A 19,265-nucleotide genomic window follows, 5' to 3' on the forward strand; every position below is an offset into this window, starting at 1 on the left:
CTGGTAATTTTGCATACTACTTCTACGAACTGTTACATAAAGCTGTTCAAAATAAAAGGAATCCTTGAATTAATGATCACACCTAAATGTGTCCTGTCAGTAAATTTTGTTAATGCATGTTTTCACTTACACATGGATTTGATACAGCTCACATTATTAAAAATAAGGAATTTTGAGTTAAAAAATAAACAGTTTGGCAGTTAAATTAGCTTAAAATAAACTTGATTTTTAAAGCTGTGATATTATTTTGATCACAACAGAGAAGATAAAGGGGAAAAAAATCCTAAGACCTCTTTCAGAAACTGAGCAGTTTCTGTCATTAGCAGTCAGTCATTAGCAGGCACCACTCAATTCTGGTTAGGTAACTAACAGGACTACATATGTATTCCAAGTTGCATGCACTAACATTCGCTCTAATAAAGCAACACTGAGTAAAGAACCTTAAATTTCAATTTCCTGTTGCATCTGTCTGGTAGTTGAACCAGTAGACCTACCAAACAGTGACAGTAAAGCCCAAGAACATTTTATTGGAAAGACAAACGTCTATCTTGTCTTAAGACCCCACAGAATAACAGTCAGGTGGACTCATGGAGACTCCTGAAGTCGATGACCCAGGACCAAAATTGTACTGAGCAGTATATCTCAATGAAATGGACAAAACATAAGGGTAATAAAAAATGTCCTAAAATAATGACATTTTTAATAATGAAATAAAGTTTATCACAGTTAAAATCCCTAACCAGTTCTGATGCAAATGCCCAGAATTAGATCATTAAGAATAAATAAGCAAAGACTTACTGTCCACAGTATTTCTTAATTGTTTATTTATCAAGAGAAACTTTTTCTTAGCTCAAATATTCATGTTTCATAGTTCAGGAACACAGGACAATGTCAGCCTTCCACGGAATTCACCCAGAGAAATTCTGTGGAGAAAAACACAGTAGCTGAGTTGATGACAAGCACTCTCTCATTATCTCCCCATTCTTGAGATCACTCTTGAGAGTGGCCTGCACTCTGCTCAGTCACCTTTAGCCTTAGAGAAGCCCAGTTCAGGCTACCTGGGCTCCAGGTCCATTCTCCACCAAGCTCTCTGACCAGCCTCTCTTCTGTTTCGGGCATTACCACACCATACTTTGGCTATTTGCTTTCACTTTCCAAAAACTATTGTGTTGTTCTCTCTCAAGTCTCACAATCCAATTCCCATCTCACACCCACAAACTCTTAAAAGCAGCAATCCATGTGTTCTACCAGAGTGTCCAAGCTTTTGGAGTCTGCTCCACACTGGAAGAAGGGTTGTCTTGGGGCACACGTTAAACACACACATAATCACAAAAACATCTCATGTTTTAAGTAAGTGTATGATTTTGTGTTAGGCCGCATTCAGAGCCAGCCTGGGCCACATGCAGCCCTGGGACCATAGGCTGGACACCGCTATAACAATTTCTACTTCTCTCTCCAAATCTGTTCTTTTTCTTATTGGTTTTTAAATGCAATCAACTTCTTATACAAAAAAAGTAAAACTCTAACAGTTAAAGTCATCCTTCTAACACCTGATCATGAAATGCACACCATGAAAAATTTGAAAACTTCAAAGTTATAAGAAAATAGCAATGTTAAAGATTCCACACCAGAACCATTAATATTTTCTTGACCTTGTTACCTTCAGCCTTTTTTTCTGTGCAATTTATTTAACATAGATCATTCTTAACATTCTTAATTTCTACCATAAAATCATCTCTTTGTGTCACCTTGTGAATTTTCTAATGTTCCTAATAGTCATGGTATGAAAAAGGCATAATTCCTCATCAATTTTCTAACAATTGGAAATAAAGTTCTTTGCACTTTTTCTAAGTGATTCTACAGCTAATTAGTGCATGCGTCTATCTGTATTTCAGATATTCAAGGTGAACAACTATAGAAAGGGATTACAGAACCAAATCTTATATTAGGCAAAAGTTACTTATTCAACATCATCCTGAGTCTTAGGAAACTGGTCTCAGTCCTATGCGGTAGGTCCCTCAATCCCCAATCCTTGGAAAAGATACAAACCACACACACGGCGTGTAGAATACTCATTCAGGTACAGTCTGCCTGGCAAAAAGGCTGATTCACATTCCCCATCACACCAAACTCACCCTGGAGTAGCAAAATCTTTAACTCTAGTTAAATTGTTCTATCTTAATTTTGTTGAGCTTGAATAAAAAGTACATGAATAAGATTCCCGAGTTTGAACAGTTTTTAGGTGTGGCTGACCTTCCATCAGCACACAATCCCTTCAGGCCCTTCCTAGATATAAAACCCTAACTGTCGGGGATGCATAAGCACTTTGTGAGTATGACAGACCAAACCAAAATCTACATGAATCCACCAAGTCACTCATAGACACCCAACTAACAAAAGGTGTCAGAAACTGTAAAGCACTTCTGAAAGTGTGATTTTCCTAATGTCAATCTAGCAATAGCAGCAAAACATGTGAAATAACTATGACTCTAAGTCAGCAGGAGGGTGGGCTCTGAAGTCCAGACTCCCACTCCCACACACAAAACGCATCAACACACGGACCAGCGTGTCTTTGTGAGAAGTCTAGGAACCAGTTACGAAGCTACTGCAATCACACAAACCCTCAAACGAGCAGCAGCCACTCCAAACGGGAAATTTTCCTCACCCTTCCCCGGTCCCCTCTCTCCAGTGCGACAGTGTGGTCAGGAGGAAGCTAAATCAATCAGTTCCTGCCTTCTCCCTCGGGACAAGGAGGAGCAGCACTTGCTTGCAACATTTTGCTTATTTGGGGACTGCTTTCTATCTGCGTCTCCAAGAGCACCGATGGGAATGGTGACAGAGTGTAGACACCAGACTGCGAGCCGCGGGAAGCAGTGATGGTCTCACAACACAGGAGCGCTGCACTGGGGCTGCAGACTGGTGGGCACCAGTGAGCAAGGGCTGAGGGACACAAAAGAACAGCTAAGGCTACTGAAAGGAAGGGGTGAGAATCTCAGGAACACTTAAAGCAACCAAGTGCACACCACCAGGGAACTGGAACAAAAGCACCGGCAGAGGCTCAGAGAAGACATATATCCCCGGAAAGAGTCTGGGACAACCCGAGCCTTTGTGCTGGGCTGTTCAGTTAAGTGCTCTCCTACATGAGGCAAGTCCGCAAACAATGGGAATGGTGGCCTTTTAATCACATGCCTACATTTCAACAACAAATTATGAGACATAAAAAGAGAAACATGGCCCATTCAAAGGAACAAAAATCTCCAGAAACCAGCACTGAAAAACACACGCCTCTGACTTATGTGACAAAGACTTTAAAACTGTCTTAAATATGCTTATGCTTAATAAGCTAAGGAAAACTCACAAACCCACCCACCTGGAAACCAGCACCTGAAAGGCACAATCCACTTGTGGGAAGCAAGGGAAGTGACGGAAAGTGGGGCCAGAGGCTGGGGAGTGGCACTGTTCTCTCTCTGACCCCTCCCCCCACATACAGCATCACAATGCAACAAACTCTGTTGCCCTGCTCTGGCTAATATCTAAGGCTTCTCCCCTTAAAACATAACAGGCCCACCAAGACAAAAAAAAAATATGGCCCAAATGAAAGAACAGATCAAAACTCCACAAAAAGAACTAAATGATAAGGAGGTAACCAACCTATCTGGTGCAGAGTTCAAAACACTAGTAATCAGGATGCTCACAGAAATGGTTGACTATGGTCACAAAATACAGGAAGAACCAACAGTAAAGAGAAGGAAACTGGGACTCAAATCAACAATTTGGAACAAAAGGAAGAAATTAACATACAAATGGAACAGAATAAAGAAACAAGAATTCAAATAAATGAGGAGAGGCTTAGGAACCTGAGACAACTTTAAATGCTCCAACGTCTGAATCACAGGGGTACTAGAAGGAGAAAAGAGGAGGAAACTGAAAATTTATTTGAACAAATAATGAAGGTAGACTTCCACAATCTGGTGAAGGAACTAGACATACAAGTGCAAGAAGTTCAGAGTCCCAAAGAAGTTGGATCCAAAGAGAAATACACCAAGACATAATTATATTACCCAAGACTAAAAATAAGGAGAGAATCTTATAAGCAGCAAGAGAAAAGGAGACAGTTACCTACAAAGAAGTGCCCATAAGACTATCAGCTGATTTACCAAAAGAGACCTTACAGGCAAGAAGGAGCTGGAAAGAAGTATTTCAAGTCATGAAAGACAAGGACCTACATCCAAGATTACTCTATCCAGCAAAGCTATCATTTAGAATGGAAGGGCAGATAAAGTGCTTCCCAGATAAGGTCAAGTTCAAGGAGTTCATCATCACCAAGCCCTTATTACATTAAATGTTAAAGGGATTTATCTAAGAAATACAAGAGAAAAAACTATGAACAGTAAAATGACGACAAACTCACAACTATCAACTGAAACTAAAAACAAAAACTAACAACTAGAACAGGAACAGAATCACAGAAATGGAGATGATGAGGGGGCTTATCAGCAGGGAGGGGGGAGAATGGGGAAAAAGGAACAGGAATAAGAAGCATAATTGGTAGGCACAAAATAGACAGGAGGAGGGCAAGAACAGTATAGGAAATGTAGAAGCCAAAGAACTTACATGTGTAACTCATGGGCATGAACTAATACGGGGGGATGCTGGAGGGTGGGGTAGGGGCTGCAGGGCTGAAGGGAATAAAGGGGAGAAAAATAATGGGACAAGTGTAATAGTGCAACCAATAAAGTATACTTAAAAAAAATTGAAATGGAGTAGGAAAGGAGGGGGCCCAGATTAACCAGAAGTCAGAATAGTGACAGTAGAGAATAACAACAGAAACGTTTCTAGAAAGCAGAGATAGAATAAGGATACTCAGGCATATCTGGGTCTTTGCTTTTTAGTGAATTTATTTGGGTGACATTTGTTAATAAAATTATATAGGTTTCAGGTGTACAATTCTATAATTCAGCTGTATATTGTAAAAAAAAAAAGCAAACATAAGGGACAAGTAGCTCAAAGCCATACGAAAGTATAAAAATCTCTGATGAAAGTAAATACATAAACAAATATAAAAGCCAGTATAATTGTTTTATAACTCCACTTTTAAAAGATTTAAAAGACAAAAGCATGAAAAATCTGTTAATGAGCACACAATATGTAAATCTGAACAAAGTGGGAAAGCAAGTTGTAAAGAGTAGAATTTTCACGTTACTGAAATTGTCATCAGTTTAACTTTAGCGCATTTTATATAATGCCAGTGGCAGCCACAAAGAAAACGTTCACAGAATGTACGCAAAAGGAAATAAATGAGAAAGAAATCAAAATGTCCCTTAAAAAATCAAACACAAAGGAAGGTACTAAGGAAGAAAGATAACATAGATGATATACAGAAACAATCCATAGAAGACAACAGACTATCCTTCCTTATAATTCACTTAAATATAAATGACTTAAACTCCCCAATCAAAAGACGGATACCAAACAGAATCCAAATACACACTATCTACAAGAGACTCGCTTTAGCTCTCTGGGGACACAGTTTGAGAGTGAAAGGATGGAAAACCATGGTCCATACAAACAGTAAAATGAGCAATGGTGGCTACACTATTATCAGACAAAACAGACTAGATCAAAAAAATAGTATAAGAGACGAGGAAGATACTGTACAAAGATAAAACAGTCAACTCACCAAGATAGGGCAATTAAAACTACATAGACACTAAATAAATATCAGAGCTTCCAAATGCACGAAGCAAACACTACAGGACTGAAAGGAGGAATGTCCAGCTCCACCACCCTAACAGGAGGCAATGCCAACACCCCACTGCTTCAGTAATGGCCAGATGAACCACACAGAAGATCACTAACAGAACAGAGGCCTTGAATACTACACAGCAGCTGGACCTGACAGACAGAACATCCTAGCCCAAAAGAGAAAACACAGTATTTTCAACTGCCCATGATCGACCATGTCAGGCTATAAAAAAGGACTTACTAGATTTTAAAAGAATGAAATCATACAATGTATCTTTTCTTATCACAATGGAAGACACAAATAACTGGAAACAAATGAAAGGGCATTACAACTGCTTTCACATAAATAAAAAGGATTATAAAATACTATAACCAATTGTACTGTTAACAGATAACCTACATGAGACTGACGCCTACAAACACAAAACTACCAAGAAATTAAGTGGGCAGATTATACAGACTGGTAAGGAGACTGAGTCAGTAATCAAAAACCTCCCAAAGAAAAGCCCAGGATGGGATGGCTTCACAGTGGTCTACTGAGTATTTAAATTATCACCAATCCTCAAGCTCTTCCAAAAAATTAAATTAAACACATCCAAATTCACTCTATGTATTATTTTTATTTTCTGTACATTAAAAGTCTCTGATATCTTAAAAAGCATTTCTGGGTGGAGAGAGACTGCCCATACCGCATTGGCCTGAAGCTTTCCTGTTTCTCCTGTTGTGGCCACAAACACTCCACAAGGCCAGCATCACCCTGTTCCAAACCCAGCCTGCAACAGAAACCACGCACTATCCCGATGAACACGGTGTGAAAATCCTTACCAAACTCTATCACACAGAATTCAACAGTCATTAAAAGGATTACATACCACAACCACCTGAGATGCACTCCTGGTCAACATACCAAATGCTGATTCAGGATGATTCAACAAACAAAATTCAGTCAATGTAATACACTGCAGAAGGACAAAAACAACCAATCTTAATTGGTAAAAAAAAAAAACCATTAGAAGCATTCATTACCTTTTCATTACAAAAACACTCAACAAATCAGTAACAGAATGAAACTATTTCAACATGAAGGCTCTATCAGAAAAGATAAGGATACCCGCTCTTACAACGTCTATTCCGCATAGCACTGGAAGTCCCAGCCAGAGCAATAATGCAAGAAAAGGAAATGGAGTTTTTTGCTATACAGAAAACCCTAAAGATTTCACACAAAATAGGAATTAAATGAAGTTGCCAAATATAAAAATCAGCCAAAATTTATTGTTGCTGTACACTAACAAGGAATAATCAGAAAACGAAATTACAACAGCCATCAAGAACTCATTACTGAGAAATAAACTTAACCACAGAAACTGGGTTTGTATACTACCGAACACTGAAAGAAATCAGAGACCAATAAATGGTATGTTGTGCTCATGAACTGGAATACTTACAATTAAGATGTCCATTCTACCCAAAGTGATCTACATATATAACACCATTCCTACTAAGTCACAACAGAATTTTTGCAGAAATAGAAAAATCCATCCTTAAATTCATAAGGACTTCAAGGTACCCTGGACAGCCAAAACAATCATAAAAAAGAAGACAAAGTTAGAGACTAACACTACCTGATTTCAAAACTTAATACAAAGCAACAGTAATCAAAATAACACAGTACTGGCATAAAGAAATATAAACCGATGCAACAGAATAGAGCCCCAAAATACCCCCTCACAAATAGAGTAAAAAATTACCCACAAAGATAAGTAATTAAAGAATTTCTAAACTCAACAAAAAAAGTCAATGAAATTAAAAACGGGCACATGACTTGAACAGACATTTCTCCAAATAACATATACAAACGGCAATCAAGCATAATAAAAGATGCTCTATATCTGGGTGTCACACTCATTTCCACCGGGGGCCACATAGGCCTCTCGGATGCCTTCAAAAGGCCAAAATAATTGTAGGATTGTGTAAATGTAACTACTCCTTAACTGTTAAGGAGTTGAAATTACATTTAGCCCTCTGAGGGCAAACCATGAGGCTGATGTGGCCCCTGGGGAAAATGAGTGTGACACCCCTGCTCTATATCATTAAGCAGGAAAAAAGGTGATCAAGGATGTGGGAAAATTAGAGCCTTTTTGCACTAGTGTTGGGAGAGTAAAAGGGTCCACCCATTATGTAATTTAGTATGGCAGATCCTTAAAAAAATTAAAAATGGCCTGTGAAGGGAAGGGTCGCCGGTTCGATTCCCGGTCAGGGCACATTGCAGGCTAGGTCCCCAGTGGGGGACACATGAGAGGCAACCACACATTAATATTTCTCTCCCACTCTTTCTCCTTCCCTTCCCCTCTCTCTAAAAATAAATAAGTAAAATATTTTAAAAAATGAAAAAAAAATTAAAAATGGAACTCCACACCCAGCTATTTACTCAGAAATATTGAAAGCAGGGTCTCAAAGAGATATTTACTAACATCATGCCAGGACTGTTCACAACACTCAGAAAAAGGAAGCAATCCAAGTGTCTGTTGGACAAATGAACAAAATGTGGTATATACATAAAATACAACAGCCTGAAAAAAGAAATTCTGATACACTCTGTGACAGACAAACCTGAGGACATTAAGTGAAATAAAGGACAGTAAGTGAAATAAGCCAGTCACAAAAATACTAACACTGTCTGATGCAGAACGGGGGCTGCCAGGAGTGGGAGGGAATGGAGAACAGTTTGAATGGGCGCAGAGCTTCGGTTCTGCAGGATAAAGTTCTGGGGACTGGCTGCATGGCAATGTGAATGTGCCTAACAATACCGAATTACACACTTAAAAGGATAATTAAGATGGTAAACCTTATGTGTATTGTACCACAATTTAAAGGAGTTTTTAAATAGTAACTCAAAATAATCATATTAGCCCTGGCTGGTGTGTCTCAGTGGACTGAGTGCTGGCCTACGAAACAAAGGGCTGCAGGCCGTGTTCCCAGCAGGGGGCGCACACGGGCATCCACACATGGATGTTTCTCTCCCTCTCCCTCCCTCCCCCTCTAAAAATAAATAAAATCTTTAAAAATACATAAATAAATAACCATATTACCTTTACATTCCGAGATCACTTTGTACTCTGAAAGATACCAGCCTTCCTCATCTCCTCAAAATCTTTAAGGGAATCATAATTTCTGTAGAAATCTGCATATGCCTTCTTTCTTTTTTCAGCCACACCAAACTACAAAACAGCAATATCCCGTTACAGCTTATTTTTTAGATTATTAGGAAGTTATGATCTGAAGACAACATAAATCACAGTAAGTTTGTGTTTACCTTGAACTTGAACCCTCTATTTCCTAAGACAAAGGATGGAGACACTGAAACAGATACAAGGAAGAGAAAGAAGCCCTAAGGAAACTACTGTATTTTTCAGACTATAAGATACACACACCCAAATTTGGGAGGTATAATGGGAGGTATTTGGGAGGTATAATGTTAATGCTGCTGTTGAGTCCTATTTACATTTACATTGTTATTTATGTTATTAAATATTTTACCACATTTTTTGCTTCAAAATTTGTTTTCCTATTTTCCTCCTCTAAAACCTAGGTGCGTCTCATGGTCTGAAAAATACAGTACTCAGCAAAAAGCTCCCTCCTTGCCAAGGGAGGTGTCACTCCTTGTTGAGTGTCTGCATTAGGGCACAGGTGGTAGACTGGAGAGCCTGAGAAAAAAATCAGAAATCTAAAAGGCTGTACAATATCTGAATGTATTTAATACCACTGAACCATACACTCAAAAATGATTAAATTCTGCTATGTGTATTTTGCCACAATAAAAAAAAATTTTTTTTAAAAAGGCAAAACATTAAAATCTATATAAGGCAAAGCATTAAGATGAAATTCTGTGACAATTCTGGAAGGTACAGGCAAAAAGTTACAGGCTCGAAATGGCACTTGTGCCCAAGCCCAGGATACCAAACCTAGATTTAAGACCTGACCAAACTGCTGTTTCAACCTCTTCTAGAAACAATCTTAATCAACCAGCTGGAATTGCTTGGTCAAACAGGACAGGCCCTTTCCATTCCGCTCTCACAGAAAAAGTCCTGGCCTAAAAATAACCCTTTTGTATGGCCTGTATTATGGGCTGAATTGTGTCTCCCAAAATTCAAGTGTCTGGAGACAAGGTCTTTAAAAAGGCAATAAATGGAGGTTTTCTGTTAGGGTGGGGACTAATCCAGTATGATTTCTATAAGAGAAAATTCAGACCCACTGACACACAGGACCATGTGAAGACTAAGACAGCCAAAAGGAGAGACCTCAGAAGAAATCAATCCTAAACCACCCTGGTTTTCTGGCTTCCAGGAAAAAATTTCTGTTGTTTAAACCACCCTGTCAGTGGTACTTTGTTATGGAAGCCCTAGCAAACAACTGGGCTGGCCAAAAAGGTCATTTGCTTTCTTCCATAAGATGGCCCCAGGAGTGCTTAGTTGTCTTTCACTTCATTCAAAACAGTATTGTTAGATCACATTGTGACAGCTTATCATGTCAGCGTGCATTAAAAAAACTTACCAAAACTGGTGAATTTTTGTGTAGCCAATATTGAAGATGGAAGAAAATAAGCAACATGTTCAGCATATCATGCTTTATTATTTCAAGAAAGGTAAAAAACACAATTGAAACACAAAAAAAGACTTGTGCAGTATATGGAGAAGATGCTGTGTGGCTGATGGTACATTTCAAATGTGGGTTGCAAAGTTTTGTGCTGGAGATTTCTCACTGGACGATGCTCCACAGTGGGATGTTCAACCAGCTGAAGTTGACAGCGTTTAAAATGAGACATTGAGAACAATCAACGCACTACCAGGAGAGAGCAAGCCGAAAATTCAAATTATGCAAATCAATAAAGTTATTGGTGCAAATGAAAAATGTGTCCTCTTTTACTTTATGGAAAAAAAACTAAACAGACTCTTTGGCCAACCCAATAATACAGCTTCATTTAAAATGCAGGATGAGTTATCTCAGGAATGAGGCACTTTCCTATCATATGAGGTGAATGGAGGAAGAGTCAGTCAGAGGAAGGACATTACAGTCTTTAAAAGACTCTAAACTGCTATGAAATAAAATACACCTTTTAACTTAAAACCCATTTGGGACCATAAGTACAAAGGAAGAATCAAACATACATACCTTATAGGAAGCTGCCACCCCCAGGGATACAAGGATGGCTCCCAAAAGATGAAATCGCAGACGCTTGGCCAGGAGGCCACGCATCTGAGGTTTTGTCAAAGCACTGGAAGCCATGGTTATTGTATTCACCCTGGTAGATAAAAAAAAATTTAATTAGAACAAAATAAGTCATCTAAAGAATTCTTATGCATAATGCATTTAATACCTAAAGAGGCACAGGAAGAATGGCTGGTGGACTGATTCCTCCCTCAAAGCCTAAGAGGTTTACCGGCTTAGGCTTGTGGGGGAGGAACCAACTTTCCTGGACCCTCAAAGATCTTTGGCTGGTCTAGTAAGTAAATTAGCAGAAGAAGATAACTGGATTCAATACATTCAAATGCATCGGTACCCCATTGCAGAAAAAATTCAGGAACAGAAAGGGGGATATGGTATAAGACATCTGAGCTGGGGATGAGGTAATACACCTTGGGGGCTTCAAAGGGTCACCGCAGGGTAAGAACTGATGTTTAGTGAATAAAAGTTTGCCTGGCCACTTAGTCCGGTCAAAAAGAGAGATTAAGGACAATAATCTCTTGTTATGGGCAAGGCCTCCAATTCAAGTTGGTTTAGGTAGTTAACGGGAGAAGCAGACGTTTCTCTTTTGCCTGATGCTGAAAACTACCCTGAGCTCGAAACACTCCGCACACCAGAGGCACGCCTTTGGGTGACTGGCTCTGAGCGCCCACTCCGGCTTCATCTGCCCACCCCTCACGTGCTGAACGACTACCCTGAATAAGATAAATGCAGCACAACGGTGTATAAGAAACGAATGCTACAAACAAAAATCCCTCCCAACTACGAAAGGTAGGCAGTGGCTCTGGGTTGACAAGTGCAAACACATTGATGGCACCGACTCTTCTACAAACTTACTATCAACTCCTTCAATCGCCGAGACAAACCTATGAAACAGGTTATTACTCCCACTTCATAGACGAGAACACGGGGCCACACGAAAAGACTAAAACACGAACAGAATACCCAACAGTTGGCTCGAGGGCCCACCAGGAGACCGCGGCGCGGAGCGGCCTGATCCCAGGGCCCAGGCGCCGCCCCCCCCCGCCCCCAACCCCGTCCCTACCACGCAGACCTTCCTTCCCCCAACGCAGCAGGGAGGCTGGTGAACGGCCCTTCCCTCCTGCCAAAGGCACGGCGACCCTTCACAAACGCTACCACACAGCGAACGCCGACCGAGTGAAAGCGTGGCTGGCTGCTTCCTTACCCGAGTGATGACTGAGTCAAAGCGAAAACACTCGGGTCATACAGGTCAAACTAACCAAGGTCACAATGACTGGGGGGGGGGGGGGAGTATAGTGCCCCCAGGTGTGGTCCCACCGCCCCCGCGAAGCCCGGCTGCTTCCTCGAGGCCCCAGCGCGGTCCACGCAGGAGCCCCACCGCCCTCCTGAGGCCGGGACGAGGGACTGGTAGGGGTCGACGAGGGCGAGAGGTCCGAAGCTCCCTGGCCGCCGAGGTGCTAATTACGGCTCAAATCCGAGAGAGCCTCTGGTGCTCCTCGTGCGGCTCATAGCTGAAGTTCAAGCAGCGGAGGCGGCAGTAACGGGAACCCGATCGAGGGACACGAAACCAATACAACTTGCCTCAACACCAACGTCCTTCCAGACAGAGAAATGGACGACGCTCCAGCGGCACGCAGGCACCTAGATAGGAGCCGCTGTGAGGACCCGAAGACGGTGGCCGAAAGAGTTCAAAAGACCTCTGGAGCTCCACCTGGCGTTCACTGCGGACGTTGGCCTGTGTGATTATATTGTGTGTGACCTTCGATTTCGGAGTTGACCCTCTGAGTTAACTTCCTTTACAAACTGGAGACACTTATCTTACTAATACAGAGTTGATATGACCTTATTACGGACTTAAGAGAAATTTAATGTGTAAATTCTTTAAAATGTACAAATACACCTTTCTGGGCCCATGGATTGCCCGAACCACGCGCAAAAACTGACGTTTTCATAATCATAATTACCCTTACGTGAATACCAGTTTGCTTTAGGTAAAGGGTGAATAAGACAGCGGAGTCCTAGGAACTCAGAGACTAGCAAATGAGACAAGTGTAAACAGCTTGATACCAATTCCAGGCGACTACGGAAGCAATTACCTGACCGACAGAAATGAGCAAGTTTAGATGGAAGTATTTCTGTGGCGGTTTTAAGTAAAACGCAAGTGTTTTTAAGGAAGGCAATTAAAAGTTTATTGAAAGTGGTGTGTAAGGGTAAGGCTCTTATGCTCTAGCGGTGTGAAGCTTGGTTATTATTGAAAGAACCTGGATTTGTAAGGCATTATTTAAAGCATTTCAGCAAATGCCCTAGCGGGTGTGCCTCAGTTGGTTGTTATCCTGCAAAGTGGAGATCGCCATTCCTGATTAAGCCCTAAGCCTGGTTTGTGGGTTTGTTCTCCAGTCAGGGCTCCTACTAGAGGTGACTGAGGGCTGTTTTCCTCTCACCTTGATATTTTTCTCCCCCTCTTCCTCCCTTCCCCTCTGCCTAAAAATAAATAAATAAATAAATAAATAAGTGATTTCTTTTTTAAAAATGTTTTATTTATTTATTTTTAGAGAGAAGGGAAGGGAAGGAGAGAAACATCAATGTGTGGTTGCCTCTCACGCGTCCCCTACTGGGGATCTGGCCTGCAACCCAGGCAGGTGCCCTGACTGGGAACCGAAACTGGTAACCCTATGGTTCCCAGCCTGCGCCCTGTCCACTGAGCTACACCAGCCGGGGCTAAATATTTGATTTTAAAAAATCAATTCAGCCAGCACTGTGGAGGATACACTGGGGCACAAAAGATACATGGTATTGATTTAACATACAGTTGAATGAGGGCTTACTATGTACCAGACTCTGCTACATAATAGGACAGATATTCAGTGAGATGCATTCTTTCTCAGGAAGTCTCTGTCCTCAATTTAACAGACACTCTGGGAAGTGAAACCTTTCGGCCACATCGAAAAGTGCTCATTGAGGCAGAAGTTGGTTTATACCCCATCAACATTTATTAAGGCTTCTTATTAAGGGTTTACCCGGTCAAAAATCTTTTTATGGGACTTGTCTAGGTGGTAATTTGTTGCCATTTTTCCCATGCCCACTCCCACCATTGGTCCAGAGTTCACAAGGATGACAATAAATGTTAGAGTTCACAGGGAAAGCTTCAGAGAAGTCACGAAAGAGATGGAAAGGGAGCTGCCTCAGACTGACGGAGAGGTGGGCAGAAGTGGAGAATCTATTAATAACATAAAGTTGGTCAGGAGAATGTGGCAAAGATAGGCACAACTGAGGGCACAGAGGCTGGCCTAGATCCCGCTGAGTGGTTACCTAGTAACACTGAATGGGTAGGAAAGCACACAGCCAATCACGAAAATTCATGGTAACTAACTGAAGGTGATACATGAAAAGAACTTGAGCCAAAGGGATGGATAGAGACAATGGCATATATGGGTTCTGTTCTGGAGCCTAACAGGCCTGGATTTGAGTCCCCGGCTCACAACTTTCTGAAGTCTGCTTTCACCTCTCTGAAACCGTAGCTGAAAGGATAAAGCAAGAGCCATTTGCTACTGTGCCACCATTTACCAAGCAGGCCTGTGACCTTGTTAAACCAGACTGTCATGTTACTCTTCTGAGCCTGTCCCCAGGGCTGGTAATTACTGGAAGCAGGAACAGAACTAACCACTCCCTGCTGTCCCAGGTGGAAGATAACAGTGGAACAAACTGCAGCCTCAGGTTACAACACCCCCACAGCCCAGAGGCCTGACAACAGCACACCCCCATCCTTTTTTTAATTTAATTCTTGTTCAAGTACAGTTTTCAGTCTTATATTCCCAGCCTTGCCCCCCCCCGCCAGTGCTCCCCACCTCCCTCCTATTTCCACACCCCACCTTAGTTATTGTCCATGTGTCCTTTATACTTGTTCATGTGAATCCATCCCCTTTTCCCCTGTGATTCTCTCCACTCTCCCCTCTGGTCCCTGTCAGCCTGTTCCGTATTTCAGTGTCTTTGGTCATATTTCCTTTTTAAATCCATTTATAATGCAATAAAAACTCAAAGGCCCCACCCTTCAATGCTGGTGTATCTCTCCATACCACGCCCCTCTTCTTTCTTGGAGAGTGAATAAAACTTTACTCTCTATGCTCTGTTCTCTTTGTGAATTCTTTCACAGCCCATGTCATCGACCACCCTAACAGTAGCCACTTTTACTTCGTTGAGATAGTGCCACAAATTAAGTGATGCAATACATGTACAGTGCATGACAGATAGACCTATGAACATTCATTCCTCCCTCTGTCCTTTTTGCCTGCTCTGTGTTCCTTCCTTCCAACCTCTAATAGCAATATTTGATTGCCTTCCAGAAGCCAACCTTCCCCCACTCCCAGGCCTGTGGTTCTAGCAGAATCAAATCCTGTTCCAGTTGGGCATACAACTCAAGAGGGGCCAAACAATGTAGCCTATCTTTTTGGCCACAGCTATTTGTTGGGGACAGGCAAAGGGTCCTGAACAGACCAATGAAACTCAATTCTACAACTTTTGTTAAAACAATTAGGGGGAAAGCTCTTTTTCTTTCAGGGAAATGAAGGGATGGAGTAGGGGTCTTGCTGATCTCTAGAAGTATGAAACCAGACAGCATCGTATGCCTATAAATGCCAAGCACTGTTCAGATAATAATAAGAACCTGCCCTCCTAGAGGACAGAAGAGACAATAAACAAGAACATGTCAGATGGTGATAAGTGCAATGGAAAAAGTAGAGAATATGGGTAAAATGAAGAAGTATTCATTTTACACTAGAAGTCTGAGGAAGACTCGGGCGGTCTGACTCAAGCCCACGGTCTACACCAGAGCAAAAGATGGCTCAGTGAAAGGAGAGGGATTTCTGCATGCCCCCAAGAAAAACCTGGATGGCAGGGTGGAAGATACCAGAAGTTAGATTTTCATTCGGTATTCACAACAGCGAGAACCGATCCCTTTCAAAGTGATCCCCAACCAAAGGCATATCCAGGTGAGGGAGGCAAGGATTCCTTGATTGGTAGAGAAGCAAAGGAATAGTCTCACTCATCCTATACCTTTCCATCCTGACCTTGACAGTCACCAGGTCAATGTGTTACCTTAAAATTAGTTGAAAAGATGTCACTTGTGGAATAAAATCTGAAGGGAACTTCTGCCACGCATGTTCCATCACTGCTCTGCATTCCCGATCCCCTGGAAGGCCCTGCCCCGCCCCCCCCAACCTGCGCTGGGTTCCCTGCAAAGGGGAAAGTGTGTACACCGCCTCCAAAGGTGAATTACAGCACCAGGAGGTAAAAGGAATGAATGGACCCCGAAACAAAGTCAGCACTTTTTCCTAAAAAGTGGAAAACCATTTCAATCCTTTCAACCCTTCAATCCTTTCGAATCGTTGCTATAGTGTCCATGGGAAGAGCCATGAATAATTTTGTCAATTAAGAAAATGTGAGGGACTGAGCAGTTAAAAAGCAACAACAAAAATGACCTTTCTGAGACCTAAAATAGCAGTAGTTCCAGTATTTGACAACCTTTGGGGGCAGATCTGTTCATTCTTTTGCATATAACGTATTTCTACTTCCAAATTTCACACACACACAAAAGATTACTGAGTCACAGTTAGAAACGGCCCATCAGAAAAGGATGGGTCTGGGGTAGCCCTTTCAACCTGACCGCATTCAAGATGTAGATGAGCATCCAAGGAAACGTTCGGAGACCGGTATTGTAAAATGATGCTGTGGTTTCTTTTCAGTGGCATTGTTATCCACCAAGCAAATGCTGCGAGTGATCATCTGAAAAGGATGATCTTCTCGGAACTTCTTTCTCAGAACTTCCTGTGCTAAGAAATTGGCAATGTTCAACATAGTTCCAGAAGACTTGGCTCCGCACATGCCCAGAAGAACAGCCTCTGCTGGGGAGACCTTCACTGTCACCGATGCTCTGGCACAGAGCTTGGGAAGCACCAAAGGCCGCGTTGTGGTTTACAGGGGGGATGGTCGAGTGTTCTAAACGCATCAGCCGCAGCACCATCCCACACCCAAAGAAAGCTCGCTGCAGCTAACGTCAGACCAGGGTGGGGTGCAGAGGAAACTCACCTCTTTTCTCAAAGGTGGACCCGCCCCTCACCCTAAGAAAGAGAGACATGGTAAAATAAGGTCTTCAGTCAGCTCTCTACTAAGAACAAGCATTTGCATGTAAAATCTTATTGGTTAGAACAGTGCTGTCCAATACAAATATAAAGCTAGTCATATGGAGAACTTTAATTTTTCTAGTAGCCACATTAAAATAGTCCAAAGAAATAAGTGAAACTAATTGTAGTAATATATTTAACCCAGTATAGCCAAAATATTTTTCAACTTATAATCAATATAAAAATTATGGGTGAGGTATTTTACATCTTTTTCATACTAAGTCTTTGAAGTCTGGTGTATATTTTTCACATACAGTACATCTCAATTCAGACTAGCCACATCTCAGGTTCTCATTAGCCACATGTGAGTGTACTGGATAGCACAGTTAGCCCCTTTCAGTCACAGAAAAATGGTCCAGACCTTTTGCATCATGGAAAGGCAGGCTGCAGAACTATGCTGTGTAATCTAATTTTATAACATGCATAAAAAATGTATATGTATGTACATGCAGAAAATAATATTGAAAAGGCACACACCAAAAGCTTTTATTATGGGTAATTTTATATTTTATTTTTCTCCTTCTTCATGTTCCCAGTTTGATCATGTCTTTCTTTAATAGTTAGAAGTAATACCAAATGGGACTTTTAAAGGTGAGGTGTATAGGACTAGTGTCCTAGTGTTGAGGTAATGAATTATTGCAAATGTTAGTAGCTTAATACAGCACAAATTATCTTACAGTCCTGTAGTTCAGAAGTCCGACACGCATCTCACTGGATTGAAATCCATGTGTCAGCAGGCCTTTTGGAGTCTCTAAAGCAAAATGTTTCCCTGCCTCTTCCAGCTTCAGAGGCTGCCTGCATTCCTTGGTTTACGGTCCCTTCCTCCGTATGCAAAACCAGCTGCATTGCGTCACTCTGCTCATGCTTCTGACATCAAATCTCTCTCTTTCTGTTCTTTTCTACACTGTCCTCCCTTGTGATCTCATTTTGCCCATCTGGATGATTGAGGATAATCTTGTTGTGTAAATGTCAGCTGATTAGCAACCTTAATTCCATCTGCAACCTCATTCCCCTTTGCCACCCAAAATTATGTGACCCGGGGAGTAGGATGTGCACATTTTTGAAGGGTCATCATTCTGCTTACCACAAGAGTTATGGTTGTGCTTAATACCATTTCATAAATATTTCTGTTTCCCTCTCAGGAATATGGTAGAGTTATGCTTCTCTGATCCCATTAAAATTAGGACTTGATCTGGCCAATGCAACAGGAGTGGAGGTGACATGTGGTTCACCCTGTTCCCTTTGCCCTGCCTTTCTTATTACAGTGCAAGTACTGATTGAGATGGCACCTATGTCACCTGGGTTTGTGAGAGACTAAGAGAAGCAGAGCCCTCCTACCCACCTGCACCAGGCAGGTTTAGTGAGTGAGAAATAAACAGTGTGGTGCTGTGTTATTCCCCTGAGATTCAGGGATTGTTTGGTCCTATAGACAAATTTAGCTCATCCTGACTGCTACAGGTGAAAAATATATTATCTGTTTTAATTATGGGTACATGCACATGAATGCTGAAACAGATAAAATAAGTGACAGACGGTGAGAGTGTGAAAAGGAAATGGGGGCATTTGGGGGACCCTGGAAATAAGCGGTGTTCACCACCATGATTTCTCCCAAGTGAAAACAAAATGGAGTGTGGAGACTAGCCCTGCCAGGTTCGGGGCACCCCTGGGCCCAGCCCTGACCCCCAGGGAAGCTGTGAAGTTCTCAGGGGAGCCCTGAATTTTATCATAGAACCTGTCCACAGCTTAAGAGTCCTCTAGCCGCTGGCTGATGGGAACTCTGAGTGTTTGGGTCCATCAGGAATTGAGTACCTGAGGCATCAGTTCCCCAAGACTTCTTAAGTTGATAGGGTACCGTATTCTAGGGGACTGTGTGCTCCCCAAAGTTTGTATGTGGATCAGGGATCATGTTTTATGGCCACTAAAGGCTGAGTTGCTGCCTCACTGTATTATGTTGTACCTGGTAGTTCACAAGGCATGTTCACACGTATGTCTTTTTTTTGTTCTCTCAGTGATCCCGTGAGATAAGTAGAGTGTTTTTTTTTTTTTAATGCACTGAGGGTCACAGAAGTGGAAAATAGATGAACGAGGAGTGGAATGTACAATGGGACTTTCCCACACCAG

At 41.7% G+C, this 19,265-nt stretch overlaps 1 protein-coding gene across 2 annotated transcripts; it reads right to left on the reverse strand.

The window, feature by feature from the left end:
* Positions 1–794: 794 nt before the first annotated feature.
* On the reverse strand, positions 795–12,650 carry COX6C (cytochrome c oxidase subunit 6C). 2 transcript variants are annotated; one of them, XM_037048270.1, is made up of 4 exons: positions 12,550–12,650; positions 10,915–11,044; positions 8,835–8,963; positions 795–923 (listed from the first exon to the last, which is right to left on the reverse strand). In XM_037048270.1, exons 2-3 carry the CDS (start codon positions 11,026–11,028, stop codon positions 8,850–8,852), a joined length of 228 nt encoding a protein of 75 aa, XP_036904165.1. In that variant the 5' UTR covers positions 11,029–11,044; positions 12,550–12,650; the 3' UTR covers positions 795–923; positions 8,835–8,849. The 2 variants fall into 2 exon arrangements, with proteins under 2 accessions (XP_036904165.1, XP_036904166.1); XM_037048271.1 differs by lacking the exon at positions 12,550–12,650 and adding an exon at positions 11,120–11,241.
* Positions 12,651–19,265: the final 6,615 nt, after the last annotated feature.

This window comes from Sturnira hondurensis, unplaced genomic scaffold (assembly GCF_014824575.4).
Source record: "Sturnira hondurensis isolate 20B ecotype Veracruz unplaced genomic scaffold, ASM1482457v3 Scaffold0006413, whole genome shotgun sequence".
Taxonomy (NCBI): domain Eukaryota; kingdom Metazoa; phylum Chordata; class Mammalia; order Chiroptera; family Phyllostomidae; genus Sturnira; species Sturnira hondurensis.